This window comes from Microchirus variegatus, assembly GCF_963457635.1.
Source record: "Microchirus variegatus genome assembly, chromosome: 1".
Classification (NCBI taxonomy): Eukaryota; Metazoa; Chordata; class Actinopteri; order Pleuronectiformes; family Soleidae; genus Microchirus; species Microchirus variegatus.
In genome coordinates, this window is record NC_139802.1 from 43,371,752 (window position 1) to 43,388,748 (window position 16,997).

The window sequence follows — 16,997 nt, forward strand, 5'->3', positions numbered from 1 at the left end:
TTTTCTCAAGTGTGGTCGTGTGAGGTACTGACACAGAACACTCTCATTGAAAATAACTATTTCAGAGAGGAAAAGAGTGAAAAATACTGATTTTAATCCCTTAATTTCACGAAATCACCATCATCTCATGTCATTCATGTCTTAAAAATATCTTCACTGCCTTTTCCAACAGGATACAGACCATTGTTCTTTGGTTTTTGTCGCCCTGACGCTCTCCTGCACCAAACCCCATAGAGAAAAGCAGCGTTTTTTGCTCACAGGGATTCTGGAGGTTCTGGTCTACTGCTGCCATGTTTGGTAAGTTTGTGTCACTGAAATGAATTTGAACAAACGTTATGAAGCACAGAAGTGACAAAATAAGACATTTAACCTGACTTTTGGAGGCAGAAGTGGATCAAAAACTCCTGTTTGATGTGACTTTAAATCGCTGATTTTCTCTATGGGGTTTGGTGCAGAAAGGATAGCGGGATTAATTCCGTGTTTATGATAGAAAACGGTACATGTTTGAAGATTAGGATTAGATGGAGGTCTAAAAATAAAGTTGCCGTCTACTTCTGACGGGACAGGTCTTTGATGTTTCCTCCAGATGAGGTGACGGCGGCCCTCATGGTGTGGTACGCGGCCTCGTCCTTTTTGAACATCTTCAGCTCCATCTCCGTCTGCGTGCGCATGGACTGACGACACACGGGTGAGAACATTTAAAAACACGATACTCTTTTTGTTTAATCGAAGACATAAAAGCTTGGACCTGTTCGCGTTACCTCCAGGTCTCTGGTGATGGCGTGGTTGGGCCCGTGCGTGACCATGAGGACGCCGTAGGCCTGGCAGATGAGGGCGTGGCCCGCCTCGATCTGCCCGGCGTGCCAGTGGGTGACGCCCGCCCGCATGATGGCCATGCCCAGCAGGGCGTTGTTATGGTGATACAACTTCCTGTAAAAGCGGGAACATACGCTCGACACGTTCACAGGTAACAATGAATACGTTTCACTCCAAATGTTGCCCTGTTTTAAAGGGATAGTTCATGATTTAAATAAAACAAAGTAATTTGGCTTAAAAAAATGTCTGCAAGTGAATAAAATCGACATTAGCTTAAGTCTACACGATCTTAACAATGTGTTTACTGCTTTTACTGTCTTGACTTTAGTTTCGAAAATAAAAAGTATCTTGGAATGACTTACAATTCACCATCATAATAGTCGGCATCGCCCTGAACAAGGATGCGTTGAAAATATTTGCAAACCTCTTAAGGAATAATTTAAATGAATTTTTGAAAATCAGGAAATGATCCAATTGCCCTGATGCACTTTGACAGTGAGCTGACTTTAGTCTCAAAAATAAATAGTATCTCAGAATGACTTGAAATTAACCATCATAATAGTCGGCATCGCCCTGAACAAGGATCTGTTGAAAATATTTGCAAACCTCTTAAGGAATAATTTTAATGAATTTTTGAAAATCAGGAAATGATCCATTTGCCCTGATGCACTTTGACAGTGAGCTGACTTTCTTCAAAAAAACAAAAAGTATCTCAGAATGACTTGAAATTTACCATCATAATAGTCTGCATCGCCCTGAACAAGGATCCGTTGAAAATATTTGCAAACCTCTTAAGGAATAATTTAAATGAATTTTTGAAAATCAGGAAATGAGCCATTTGCTCTGATGCACTTTGACAGTGAGCTGACTTTAGTCTCGAAAAATAAAAAGTATCTCGGAATGACTTGAAATTTACCATGATAATAGTGGGCATCGCCCCGGAACAAGGATCAGTTGAAAATATTCGCAAAAATCTTAAGGAATAATTTTAAAGAATTTTTGAAAATCAGGAAATGATCCATTTGCCCTGATGCACTTTGACAGTGAGCTGACTTTCTTCAAAAAAACAAAAAGTATCTCAGAATGACTTGAAATTTACCATCATAATAGTCGGCATCACCCTGAACAAGGATCCGTTGTAAATATTTGCAAATCTCTTAAGGAATAATTTTAATGAATTTTTGAAAATCAGGAAATGATCCATTTGCCCTGATGCACTTTCACAGTGAGCTGACTTTCTTCTCGAAAACAAAAAGTATCTCAGAATGACTTGAAATTTACCATCATAATAGTGGGCATCGTCCTGAACAAGGATGTGTTGAAAATATTTGCAAACGTCTTTAATTAATTATTTGAATGAATTTTTGAAAATCAGGAAATGATCCATTTGATCAGTTGGCTTAGTTTGAGAAAATTTGATTTTCAAATTAAAAGCGTTCCTACCCATTTATTAAACCACGTAAAAAAAAAAAATTTAAGACCAAGATTAAACCTCAGCTCAAGTGTAACTGAAAGTGCAAGTAACTTCAGGATTAAACCCAGGAATATGGCTTTTCAAGACAAAGACAATTTAAATTTAAGGATTACAGCTGGGAATATGGATTTTCAACGTCAATATTTAATGCAGGAACACAGATTGATAAGCTTGTGTTTTAAATCCAGGATTATGGATTTTTAACTATCAGATTAAACCAAGGAATGTGGAGATTTATTTCAGGGTTAAACCTGGAAATAATAATGTTTTTCTTTCAAGATTAGACCCAGGAACTTATATTTTAACAGGAAATGTTTGTCGTTATGTTGTTTTTTTGTAAAGCCAGAAAAACTGTAGTGAAAAACTGAACTGTCCCTTTAAGGTTGAAATATTTTTCTAAAATCGTACTAATTCCTTTCACGACCTCAGCGTCTCCACTCACCTGTATCCCTCCACCATCTTGTGGGCGTATCCCGCCGCCTCGGGGAACTGCCGCAGGAAGGACAGCACCTCGCTGGCGACGCTGAGCACTCGCAGCTTGTAGAGGTGAGTGTCGGCCAGGACGTTCTCCTGCTTCTCCAGACACTCGCGACACAGTTTCACCACCTGACGCACACACACACACACACACGAGCAGAACAGAGAGAATAATCCACAGTGAGGGGAAACGATCAAAAGAGGAAGAAGGAAGTGGACAAAGGTTTACGCGGTGTTACCTCGATATACGCCCCGTCAAGACGATAATCCTCGATCTTCGCCAGACGCTCTTTGCTGAAGTCCGTCACCTCCTTCACCTTCTCAGCAGAGGGCTTGGGGGCGACAGAGAGAAACGCAACGAGAAAAATGAGTCGCCACCTAGTGGTCGTTTCGTCCTCTCACAAACGATTCACTTTATCGGATAAGAAGGTGGTGTTTGTGAGGTTACCGTTATGAACTTTGACCACCTAAATAAATTGTTTTATTCCAAGTGAACGTTTGACCTTTGACCTGCGATCCCCAGGATTTATTCACGCCAACCCCCGAGAAATCCAAGTGAACGTTTGTGCCAAATTTGAAGAAATTTCCCTCAAGTCATTCCTGAAAAAACCATGTGTTTGGATGTGTGTGTGTGTGTGTGTGTGGGGTCACACTTGACCTTTAACCTTTGACCACCAAATTCCACACATTCCATTGGCGAGTCCATGTGTGTCAAATTTGAACGGATTCCTTCGTGGCGTTTACGAGATATTGAGTTTAAAACGTGAACCGTGACCATACCGCCTCCAGCCTCCAGGTGTCCCCAGTCTTTTGTTTGTTTGTTTGTTTTTGTTTGTCCCTCCACTCACTTTGTTGCCGTCGCCGCCTGCGGCCGCCATCATGAGGTCGTCCTTGATGCGCTGGCTGCAGTGTTCGCACGTGCACTCAAAGTGGAAATGCTCCTGCAGCTTCTTCTGCCGCTCGGCCGACACGTGGAGGAAGTCCACGTAGCTGACCGTTAGCTCCGCCCCCTCGGGGATTTTCTCCAGAGCGCGCAGCTCGATCCTGGGTAAGAGGAAGAAGAGGAACGACGTTTACTGTACGGGGTTGCGACAAAGCCAGGTGTGTTATCGCATACATGCGTACGTGCGTACGTACCTCCTCTGAGAGTGAAGAGCAGAACTCAACGCTGATTGGCTGCAACAGAAAGATCATGTGTTCATCGGTTTTCAAATATGTGTTCACACAGCAGCGTTTCACCTGGTTTTATCGGACTTTATATGTGTTTTCACGCCGCTAGCTCTCCCACACCAACGCCCATAGAGAAAAATCAGCGATTTTAGCTCACAGGGACACAGGAGCTGCCGGTCCACTGCTGCCTCGTGTGGTCACTTTGTGTCACTGAAGTAAATTTCACGAAAGAATTTTAACAACACAAAATATCGCATATGGATTTTGTGACGGAGGCCGCAGTGGATCGACGACTCCTGCGAGCCATGTTGTTAAATCATAGCTTTTCTCTATGGACTTTGGTGTGGGAGAGTGAGCGGTTCACCAAGCAACAAAAAACGTGAGTGAGTTTCCCGTGTTGGAAACGCTGTATAACAACGAAATAAAGCAGCAAACATTTATGGAGGATGCTGCACATGGAAGCTAAAGTCAATTCTGTTGAATTAGCATTTTGTTAAATCGCTATCTTCTGGTAGCTGTGTATTCACTGTAAAAAAGCTAAAGTAGTTGTTAGCATTTGGTTTTATTCTGAAAAATGTTGACGAATTGACAGTAAACCTTAACTAAATGTTCGGTTTGCCAGGTTTAGGGAGTAAATTACCATAATAAGAAGCAGTAATTCTTAAAATGTACAAGCTACAAGCTAGCGATTAAAGACAACGTCCACATTATTGTGAGTTTAAGGCGGAAAATGTTGGGTTTTTGTTTGACTGAAGACGTTTTAAGGCGCTTTATGTGATGAAGATGTGATGTTTTGGCCCAAATATTCAATTATTGCTTCCAGAAAAACCACATCCCTAAGCCCTGAACGGTCCCTTTAAATCAGGGGTGTCAAACTCATTTTCACTGAGGGCCACATCAGCACAATTGTTACCTTCAAAGGTCCAGATGTTACCGTCATACAGAATAAATGTAACTAAATGTAACCAAAGATAATGTAAAATAAAGGTAACTATATTGACTTCAATTTCACTCGTCGCATGATGCATTTACAACGATACACTGCGATCTAGTGGCGGTGCCGTCACTTTGCGGGTAACGCAATCGCCATGCATTGTGGGAAATGTAGTTTATGGTCAACGCACGCCTTAAAGCAGCACAGACCTATTTGAACACACAGATTTTTAAGACCAATTAATCACTCGCGGGCCACACCAAATGACGTGGCGGGCCACATCTGGCCCCCGGGCCTTGAGTTTGACACACGTGTGCTTTAACCCTTTAACGTTGCCTTCACTGACTCTGTGACATATTTGCAAATATTTTCAACGGATCCTTGTTCAGGGCGATGCCGACTATTATGATGGTGAATTATAAAGTCATTCCGAGATACTTTATGTTTTTGCAGCGTGGAAAACACCTACTCTCCGTGGTTGAGGATGACGGTGCAGTTGGGCCAGCAGTCGTGGTTCACCAGACACAGGTTAGGGAAGAGTCCGACGCCGACCGCCTGCAGACCTCGCTGATCGCTCATGGTGAAGCCGTTACACTTGATCTACACACACACACACACACACACAGATAGAGGATGTGATGTCTTTCTCCACGAAGTCAACAAATAACAAACGACAGTGAAAACACTGACGATGCCGAAGATGTGTGAGACGTATTCGGCCGAGTGCTTCTTCCTGCCGTGCGACCAGTACTCCAGGAAGGCGTCGACGTCGGCCTTCAGCTGCCCGTGAGCTTCCTCCGACAGGTCGTTGACGTGGTCCTCCAGCTCGCTCACCGACATCAGCTGACTGTCTGACGCCACGCCGGAGTCTTTGTGGATACGCCAGAGGACGCGAGCCGCCAGGCTGTGACACGAGGTAAGATAAGATAAGAGAGAGATTGAGTACTGTACATTTCAGCTTAAAGGCGCCATATGGAAGAATGTGGCCAAAAACAGTTACTACACTCAGATTCAAAATACCGAGGTCTTTTAGGATTCGTTTTCTCCGCCATTGTAGCTCAGACGTACTGTAACTGGCAACCCGTGGTTGCTCGGCAGCTGAGACTCTACTGACTGCAGTGATTGGTAGACGGCGGTAGGTGGCGCCACATGCCAAAACATGATTTCAAAACATAAACATGATTTGCAGTCTGCAAAATATTTTTTTTCATGCAATTATGATGGCTGTACTGTTGTTGTTGGTGAGTTCAGTTTGTTATATGAACATTATTCCTGAGTCTCTGTGACATATTAGGGGGATTTTATGATTTATTACATACTGCACCTTTAACCTCTTAAAATAATTTATCTACATTTTCATCCAGATTAGTCCATCCAGTGTGTGGAGGTATTTCACACTGGCTAAAGTTGACATTATGTGAAGAAGAATGCCACAAAAAATGCAGCAGACTCTAGGCGAATGATCCCAAATGTCCAGTTAATTCTCATTAATTCCCATAATGCATCTGGAAAGTTTCAAAATTTGGAATATTTCCGAAATTTTTCCGGTTATTTTCCTCCCCTTTGCAGACCTAATTTGGCCGAATATCGGATGTTAATGATCCATAAGTTGTGTGTGATCCGCTTCCCTCGTTTACCGTTTTATTGTGAAAGTTGTCGTATCTTTTTGACTTCCTGTCGTGCGACATCCTGCGTTCACATCTCCATATTATACTTCCTGATTGGACTCTATTCCAATTGCGCTGGAAGTCGGAAGTCAGAGCTGGGACTGACGTCACACACACACGTGAGTTAAGTACATTTGTGTTTTTTTCGGGATTGGAAATGTGGATTTATGATGAAATTATGGACGGAAATAAACACAAATTCACACAATTTTGTCGTTTAAAGCTATAAATTCATTATTGGTAATATTGGTAAATTTGTTTACCAATATCACTGTATATTTAAGTATTTTGCCAATGTAATAATATTGGTAAATTTGTTTACCAAATCACTGTATATTTATGTATTTTGCCAATTTGCCAAATTTGTAAAATACTCTTGAAATATACAGTAAGTAAACTATACAATATGATGGTTATACACTCTTCTTGTATATATACTGTACATATATATACATAAAAACATCTCAATAACCTGTATTTTCTCAATTTATTTAACTTCACCCCCTCGCCGTTTTGTCACTTTCAAACTCTTAACGCCGTAATATTTACCGGACGTTCTCTGCGGGCGCTTTGCCCGTCTTCCTGATGGCGCCGCACTCCTTCTTGTGCTCGTCCCAGCATGCCGTCTGGCAGGTGCGGTCGCAGTAGTGCGCGAACTTGCACTGAGCGCAGCGATGCAGGTTGGCCTGACGCCGGAAGCAGCTGTGGCAAATCTGAGAGGCGAAACTGAGACAAACGTGTAAAAGTGTTAGCGCTGTAGCAATGCTCTCGGCGCGTTTCCAAAATAGTCGGAGCACATTTGGAAACTCGATCTCTCTCGGAACATCAAACAAACAGAGTTAGCCCCGGTGGACACACATCATCATGTCTCCGAGTGTGTAAACAGTTTATCCAGAAAAGTCACGGTCTAACACAAGGCAGATCCTCCTGTGTTCGTTGCCCTTTTGCACGACTCAAACATCAGACTCTAACGGTCAGAACAGACCGTGTTTATTCAGAGAAACAGGCTTTTTAGCTTAAAATGAATTGGAAAAACACAAAATATTTACATTTCTATTCATTTACGAACCACTGCTACTTGGTAATAATGCTAATACATTGGTGGAGTTCCACAAGGCTGCGTTCTCGGCCCGCTTCTGTTTATATTAGCATGTTTCTGTTAGCGCAGGAAAAATGTGGCAAATATCTTTTCTTACAATAACAGAAATAAAAATGAATAAAAAAAGTCCTTCACTAGGTTAGTGTTGTGTTTTCAAGGCTGTTAAAACTTTATTTTTATAGTTTTTATACTACATATAAGACATTTGCGTCTTTATAAATACATAAGCGTAAACAAAGGAAAGTATTTAGATTGGTAAAATGTCGGGGTGAAATAATTCCTCGATTAATCGATTATCAATCGTCAACTATTTTGATGAATCAATTCATCGGTTTGAGTGTTTTTTTTTCCGATTTTTCGGCTTCTTTAAATATCTTCTGCTTTCTTTGCTCCGTATGCACAAAGGAATCATTCAAAGTGAACTGAATTTTTTTTTTTTTTTGGACAAAACGAGACGTTTGACGACGTCATCCGTAGTTAGCTTAGTTAGAGCTAATTTGCTTCAGATCTCTGAGTGTAGAGAGTTAGCTAAAGTTAAAAACTATGTATGAATAAGTAAGACAATAAGTCCTTATTATTGAATTGCCCCCCCACTTTTCTATCAAGAATATATTTCAAAAAATACTTATTTTATTTAATCCTGGAGGTGAAATCAGAGCTAAACATGGATCAGATAAACTTTAGCAGCCTTGAAAACACAACATTTCCAGTGTAGGATGTGATATAGTGACACCTAAAGGCCCACAGATGCATAACAGACTAGAATAATTAGCTTTATGTATCCTATTAATGTACATATTTCCACTGCTGCTGAGACACTGAACCTTCACTGGAATCTTTTGAAACTTCCTCAGTTTTATATCTGAAGAACGTTTGAATTTGAATCGGTCAGAATCCGCCTCGGTTGAACCTCCGTAGTATGATCGTGTTCAAGCTCACATGACACCTTCAGAGCGTCCTCACTCTGCTGCTGATGTCATGAGAATAAAGAGGTCGTCCACCGTGACACCTGCAGCCAGATCTGCACCTGCAGGACCTGCAGGACCTGCAGGACCTGGTCCACCTTCACCCACCACCACCACCACCACAGAGACTGAAGAACCAGCTCAGTACCTGTCGAAGACCACGGCGGCGAAGCTGGGCTCTGCGAACACGACCTCCCCGGCGGCCAGCTCCTTGTTGGCCTTCAGGCCTCGTCCTTTCTTGCCGGCGTCAAAGAGTGTGACGCTCTCCATGTTCCCCACTGTCATTGTCCTTTCAAAATAAAACAAAACAAAACACACACAGACACAGACACAGAGAGGCAGGACAACGCAGCAAAGAGTGGGACGGCCTGAGGCGTAATGCTCAAGACTTCTCAACAGATTCTCACAGTAGCACTTACTAACCCCCACTTTCCAAAAATAAGTTCACCCCCCACCACCTCCTCATAGAGGGGGGGGGGGGGGCAGCAGGGGGAGACGGTGGAGACGCAGCAGAGGTGTCGGTGGACCACAGAGCTCGTCCCCTTGTTTGGTTTAGTTCCTCTGGGGATATTTTTGGTCCACGGCAGCTGTGACTGTCCGTCAGAGAGACAGGAAACAACATCTCTGCGACCTCTCATTCAGTCTTTTAAAGGGCCAACAGTTTGGAGTTTGGCCACTGGGTGGCAGCAGCAGCAGCAGTAGCATTTCTGCAGTCACTCAGTCACTCTTTTAAACCCCTTAATGAAATCAATAATAATTAGGAGAAAAAAAGCCAAGGCTTATTTTGAAAGCCATTTGGAAAGGAAGTGATGCTATGGAAGATTCAGTCTTTTTAAAAAACATGGCTACTGCAAGAAAAACTAATTTTAACGGTTTCAACGATCTTTAACGGCACATTTCATTCACGATCTTTACCTGTTTTCGCTCCAATTTGGGCTCATAAAAACTACTAAATGTTACTGTAGTCCCTCAGTCACTCTTTTAAAGGGCTACCGCTTTGGAGTTTGGCCACTGGGTGGCAGCAGTGGCAGGACTGATGTGATCACCCAGCAGTTTCTATGCGGCGGCCATGTTGGCAGGACACAGGTGTAAACAAGCGAAGGTGTTTCGATTGGTAAAATGATTATTAATCGATTACTAAATTAATCGTCAGCTATTATATATTATATGTATACATTTTGGAGTTAAGTTACACACGTTATGCAATATTATTGTATATAATTCCAGATTGCACAGTGAAAGTTAGTGTTATATTGTGTATATATTGATTATCGATTAATCTGTTTGAGTGTTTTTAGTAGTGCTGGGCGCTAGGTTAACGCGCGACGCGTTTCCATGACGACTGACCGGGATAAAGACGTCATGTTTACGTGCAGCGACACCAGAGTCCAGGCATCGTTTACCAGTGAGCTCCGTTATGTGCATTAGCTCCTTTAGCGCTGTTAGCATTAGCCTACAGTGGAACTGGAGCGGTCTGTTTATTAAAGGAAAAGAGCAGCGCTACAAATACCTAGCGTACCTGTTTTCTTGCGTATGTGTGCCTCTGTTTTTAAAGTTTAGCGTTACTTTAGAGACTCATTTTAACAATCGGGAGTCACGACGTAAACATGACGTCACTCGCGTCTTTTCCGCTCAGTCGTCATGGAAACGGATCATGCTAGTTTTCAGATTTTTTTTGGCTCCTTTAATAGGATCTTCTGCTTTCTTTGCTTCGTAAAACAAAGAAATCATTAAAACGGAACTGAATTTTCAGTTTTTGGACAAAACAAGACGTCCGAGAACGTCGTCTTTTCCATGTTTGACAAACATTGATCAATATTTTCTGACAATAATCGGAAAACAAGTCACAAAATTGCATTTTGTTGCAAACACAGTTGTGCAATAGCATTAAAATGACATAAAATTCACAGGCTGGTTTCACCAGGCTATGAAACGTAGGCAAAACAACAGCAACAGCTCACACTGAGCCACAGGCCGAGGAGAAGACTTGTATAAGAGCAGCTTTAGGAACAGGAAGTGAAGGGGCCCGACTTATATAATAACTCTAGGTAACTCATTCCAGACCCTCGCAGAGCTTCAGGCTCGTTCAGTCTGTAATCATTTCTTTCATGAACGGAGAAACAGAAATAAGAAGGAAACAAAAGGACTGCTATACTCTAGTTATTATACGTATTTAAAGGACGTCATCAGTTAGTATAGAACGTAAAAAAAAACACACAAAAACAAGACTCTTATGCTTCCACTGATTTATTATCAAAGTGATTTGGTAAACAGATAATGATAATGCCTTTTAATGTACGCCATTTATTTAAAAACAAGTACATGTACAGTATGGAGACGTGAAGTTACTGTGATGTGCTGTTCAAGTTTCACTCTTGTTTCCACTGAGAGGTAATGACGGAATGATGAAAATCTGCCTGTGTGTGTGTGTGTTGACACTATCTTACTGTAATGACGTCGTCCACCAAAGTCCATAGAGAAAATCAGCGATTTAAAGAAACGGCTCACGGGGCGTTCTTCACCCGCCGCCGCCTCTGTCGGTCAACTTTTGTGACTTGAAAACGTTCCCTAAGATTTTCAGATTTACCTCAGTGACCACACGAGGCAGCGGCATGAGCAGCAGCATCTCCTGTGTCCGCCCGCGAGCTAAAATCGCTGATTTTCTCAACGGTGTTTGGTGTGGGAGAGCGAGCGCGTTACAAAAAAACGACACACACTTTAGTAAATCCCAAGTAAACATGTTCTGACGAACTTTTAGTCGGGGAATGGTTTGTAAGTAAACACGCGTATACATTTATTTGGTCCATGACATGAACTACACAAAAACATATGTATATATATATATATATATATATATAAATTTCTAATGGTTTAAAGGCACATAAGAACCACAGGGCACTACACACCCGCAGGCGGCGCCGCGTCTACGCGTCGTAGAAGTCGACGTGAGCTCCGGAGACGTAGCTGTCGTCCAGCAGCAGCTTCATCAGTTTGGTGCAGGACTGGTCACAGGTCAGCAACTGACCCTCGTCGGACAGGGCCGTAAAACTCCTCTGGATGTCCGCGTTGGCTGTCGTGGACTTGGCGGACGCGAACATCTTCGTGTCCATGGGTCCTGGTTTTTTTTCGGCACAGAGAGCGGAGAGCGACGGGATTACAAAATATCAACGATAGTCACATGGAGAAAACCAGGAGTAAAAAGCCAAGGTCAGTGGCTCTTATTTTGAAAGCCAGTTGGAAAGGAAGCGGTGCTATGGAAGAGTCAGTCCTTTAAAAAAAAAAAACATGGCTGCTGCAAGAAAAGCTGATTTTACATCTTTAACGGAGCATTTCCTTCACGATCTTTTACCTGTTTTTGCTCCAATTTGGGCTCATAAAAACCTACTAAATGTCACAAACTGGACCTTTAACTTTGAAACTACTGCAGCTGGACAAAGGTCGGCACAGCCCAGAGGTCAGGAATTAACCCCGACGCTTGAAAAGAGCCAGAAACGCCTCAACGGCGGTCAAAGACAGAAGTTTGAAAACATCTAGCTCTCCCACACCAAAGCCCATAGAGAAAATCAACGATTTTTAGCTCACATGGGAGTCCGGAGCACACAGGAGCTGCTGGTCTACTGCTGCCTCTTGTGGTCACTGTGTGCAACTGAGGTAAATCCGAACAAAGGAATTTCAATCACAGAAAACACAATATAAGACATTTGAAGTTACTGATAGCGTCAGCAGTGGATCAATAACTCCTTTGTGCCGTGATGTTAAAATCACTGATTTTCTCTATGGACTTTGGTGTGTGGACCTTATTTCCCTCACTGATATAACATGGTTCTCTGTGCAGGTTCGCGCTCTCACCTGGTGCGTAGTTGAGCACCCGGACGTCGGGCTGCTCCTCCGCCAACACCCTGAACATCATGTCTCGGGCGGCCTTGCCCGTGCAGTACAGCACCCAGGACGGGAAGGGCTGCACGGCGCACAGCGAGCTCACGTTGACCACGGTGCGACGGAGGCCCGGCCGCTGCGGGAACGCCTCCAGGAAGCTGGCGGTGAGGCACAGGCAGGCGCTGACGTTGAGCGACAGGTACGAGTCCACCTCGGCCATGTTGGTGAAGTCGCGGGTGTAGCGGGACACGTCGCCCAGAGACGCTGGAAGGAGAGGTGAGGAAACGTGAGGAAATTCAGGCCCCGCCTCCTTTTGGGAGGGGACAAAAAAACACGGGACGCAAACGTATCTTCAGCTAGCCGATAAAAGTTAGCGATAAAAGTCGATAACATTTACGCGGTATTTCACGTAGTACGGGTTTGGTTATTCACGTTGACATTATGGACCAGGAACTTGGAAATTGCGACTTCTGACCACGGCTGGAACGCAATAATGCTAATACCACTTTTTCATGTCCGATACCGATATTGATATGGGGGGACACCACGATACGATATTTCCACGATATTTAAGTCATAATACGATATTATCATGATAATGATAATTAAGTCACAATACGATATTATCAGGATGATTAAGTCACAGTACGATATGATATTATCACGATAATTATGTTATCACAATAATTAAGTCACATACGATATTATCACGATAATTAAGTCACATACGATGTTATCACGATTATTAAGTCACATACGATATTATAACGATAATGATAATTAAGTCACAATACAATATTATCACGATAATTAAGTCACATACGATGTTATCACGATTATTAAGTCACATACGATATTATAACGATAATGATAATTAAGTCACAATACAATATTATCACGATAATTAAGTCACATACGATGTTATCACGATTATTAAGTCACATACGATATTATAACGATAATGATAATTAAGTCACAATACAATATTATCACGATAATTAAGTCACATACGATATTATCACGATAATTAAGTCACATACGATATTATCACGATAATTAAGTCACATACGATATTATCACAATAATTAAGTCACAATACGATATTACCACGATATTTAAGTCACAATATGATATTATCACGATATTTAAGTCACATACGATATGATATTATCATGATATTGAAGTCCGATACGATATCATCACAATATTTAAATCACATAAGATACGATATTGCCACGATATTTAAGTCACATGCGCTACGATATAATCACGATATTTAAGTCAGCATATAATATTATCGTGATAATGAAGTCAAACTACATCTGTGAATGTAACTATACGTGTGAAGTATGTTGTTTTTTCAATTTTCCACACAGTTGGACTTTGTCTCTGTCACATGACGCCCCCTCCTGACCAGACTCAGAGCTCATGTGGCCCCCGGGTCATTTGACATTGAGACCCCTGCCAAAAACACAAAAACAACACTTCTTTGTCGTCTAAGGGAGGATCGACACACTATTTTTATTTGTTTACATTTCTTTGTTTCATTTAAGGAGTTTGTTTTATTAATTAGTAAACTGGATTTGTGAAAGAATTGTGCCTCAGATTGTGTCTGCTGCTCAGTGAGAACTGAAGTGTGATCGAATTCATCCGCAGAAAAGGAGGGGCTGAATGTAATAGATTGGGGGGCCGAATGTAATCGATTGGGGGGGCGCATGTAATCGATTGGGGGGGCGCATGTAATCGATTGGGGGGCCGCATGTAATCGATTGGGGGGCCAAATGTAATCGATTGGGGGGCCGCATGTAATCGATTGGGGGGCCGAATGTAATCGATTGGGGGGCCGCATTTAATCGATTGGGGGGGGCGCATGTAATCGATTGGGGGCCAAATGTAATCGATTGGGGGGGCGCATGTAATCAATTGGGGGCCAAATGTAATCGATTGGGGGCCAAATGTAATCGATTGGGGGGCCGAATGTAATCGATTTGGGGGGGGCACATGTAATTGATTGGGGGGCTGCATGTAATCGATTGATTGGGGCTGCATGTAATGGATTGATTGGGGCTGCATGTAATGGATTGATTGGGGCTGCATGTAATCGATTGATTGGGGCTGCATGTAATCGATTCGGGGGCCAAATGTAATCGATTGGGCCGCATGTAATCGATTGGGGGGCCGCATGTAATCGATTGGGCCGCATGTAATCGATTGGGGGGCCCGCATGTAATGCGCATGTAATCGATTGGGGGGATTGACGTGTGTGTCATGGTTGACCTCAACTGACAAACAAACTTGCCATCTCACCTCCTGTGTGCAGCTAAACTAAACTAAACTAAACTAAACTAAACTAAATACCGAGAAACGCACAGTTTAACCGAGTCCTGGGGGCTTTGAGCTTGGAGCCATGCTCCCCCTGTAGCACCGCCCCTGATCTGGATTTAACTATAGAGTTAAATTATAGTATCATTAAACTTGACTTAATCATGAATGAATTAAGTCACATACTTAAAAAAAAATCCTCCTCTCACCTGCGTTGTTGACCAGTATCACGTGATCCACGTCCGCGGAGAAGCACCGTCTGGCGGCAGAGATGACGCGAGCCTGAGCCTCGGCGTGAGCCAGGTCAGCCTCCACACACTCCACCGTCAGGCCCGCGTCCTCCTGCCGCAGCTCCGCCCTCACGGAGCGGAGGTCGTCGCCGGAGCGAGCCGCCAGCACGAGCGCGGAGCCCGGACTGACCCGCAGCGACGTGTGCCGCGCCACAGCCTGACCGAAGCCTCGGGAAGCCCCGGTGATGATGCAGAGAGCCCGGCCGAGGTCTGTGTCCGCTGCGGTCGACATGGTGGTGGGTAAGTGAATGAGTGTGTGTGTGTGTGTGAGGCAGCAGAGAGGGGGCGGCTTATTATGTGTGTGTGTGTGCTTGTGTGTGTGTGTGTGTGTGTGTGTGTGTGTGTGTGTGTGAGACCGAGTGATTTTCTTCTTCTCTGGTTCCAACGGCTCTAAATCCACTTGTTGCCGTGTCGCCATTTCCGGTTTCACGCTCATTCGTTTCACAACCAACTTATGTGGAAAATCTTATTTATTTAAAGAAGTTTAAAAAAAAAAAAAAAAAAACTCAATTTCCCTTTGAACAGTAAGTAATTTACTTTTAAACACAACAATTTATATAACATATATATATATATATATATACTATCTATATAATAAAATATGTGAATATATATATTTTTATGTTGTATTTATTGTATTGTATATAAATATGATGATGTTTAGCATATATATATGCTAAACAAATAAAGCTGCCTTTCCTTACTACTACTATATATGTACACAACTTATATACTACATATAGCTATAGTTATATATATATAGTTACTATATTATATGTACATAGTTTTATCTATATTATATGCATTTATCATATATAACTATATATAACTATAACTATATAGTACAAATAAAGCTGCCTTTCCTTACTACAATAATATATGTACACAATACACTATATAGTAGTTGTGTGTGTGTTGTGTGTATATATATATATGTATGTATATATATATAGTTATATATGCTATACACTGCCTTTCCTTACTTCAACTAATATATATGTACACGACTTATATACTATATATATATATAACTATAGTTATATGTCATATGTACATAGTTTTATATATATATTATATGCATTTATCATATAGAACTATAACTATATATATATATAGTACAAATAAAGCAGCCTTTCCTTACTACAATAATATATGTACACAATATACTATATATAGTTGTGTGTGTATATATATATATATTTATATGTATGTGTATATGTGTATGTGTGTATATATATATATATAGTTATATATGTTACACACTGCCTTTCCTTACTACAACTAATATATATTTACACGACTTATATACTATACATATAACTATAGTTATATATCATATTATGTACATAGTTTCATTTATAACTATATCTATATATAAAACTTCCTTTCTTTACTACAAATAATATATGTACACAACTTATATATATATAACTATATATAGACTATATAGAGTATGAAAATAATTGTTAATTTGCAGCCCTAATTTTTCTCATGTCTTATTTTGTAGTAGTAGTCGTAGTGTTGGTTTGATGGTGAGAACAAATCGCTTTATAAACAATAAAAATGACAGATTACACGTTAAAGTACGATTAAAAAGAATAAAGCAGAGGTATTTGTGGTCTAAAAATTGAATGAAAAATTTAAAAAAAACAGACACAGGAAATGTGTTTTTTCGATCAAATTTATTTCACAGGAATTATAATCCACAAGAAAAGTGATACTCAGAAAGACACTGGATTTCAGTCCTCAGTTCCCCTCTCACCCACACCTCTATGAAAGTGAAATTGAACATGTATTATTTATTAGACACATGCGTTCGTATCATTTGTACAATAAAGGAACATGAATTCAGCACTGTCAAAATGTACATATATATATATATATATATATATATATTATATGTGTGG

General features: G+C 41.4%; 2 protein-coding genes across 2 annotated transcripts; both read right to left on the reverse strand.

Annotated features, from left to right (window-relative positions):
• Positions 1 to 72: 72 nt before the first annotated feature.
• smyd1a (SET and MYND domain containing 1a) lies at positions 73 to 9,014 on the reverse strand. The gene is made up of 10 exons (XM_083891259.1): positions 8,751 to 9,014; positions 7,088 to 7,264; positions 5,562 to 5,775; positions 5,341 to 5,471; positions 3,905 to 3,943; positions 3,616 to 3,811; positions 3,007 to 3,099; positions 2,733 to 2,896; positions 762 to 930; positions 73 to 674 (listed from the first exon to the last, which is right to left on the reverse strand). The coding sequence occupies exons 1-10, from the start codon at positions 8,885 to 8,887 to the stop codon at positions 549 to 551; spliced, it is 1,446 nt and encodes a 481-aa protein (XP_083747385.1). The 5' UTR covers positions 8,888 to 9,014; the 3' UTR covers positions 73 to 548.
• Positions 9,015 to 11,526: 2,512 nt separating this feature from the next.
• On the reverse strand, positions 11,527 to 15,322 carry spra (sepiapterin reductase a; the record flags this gene model as incomplete). The annotated part of the gene is made up of 3 exons (XM_083909999.1): positions 11,527 to 11,717; positions 12,452 to 12,742; positions 15,010 to 15,322. The coding sequence occupies 3 exons, from the start codon at positions 15,320 to 15,322 to the stop codon at positions 11,527 to 11,529; spliced, it is 795 nt and encodes a 264-aa protein (XP_083766125.1).
• Between the last annotated feature and the right edge of the window lie 1,675 nt (positions 15,323 to 16,997).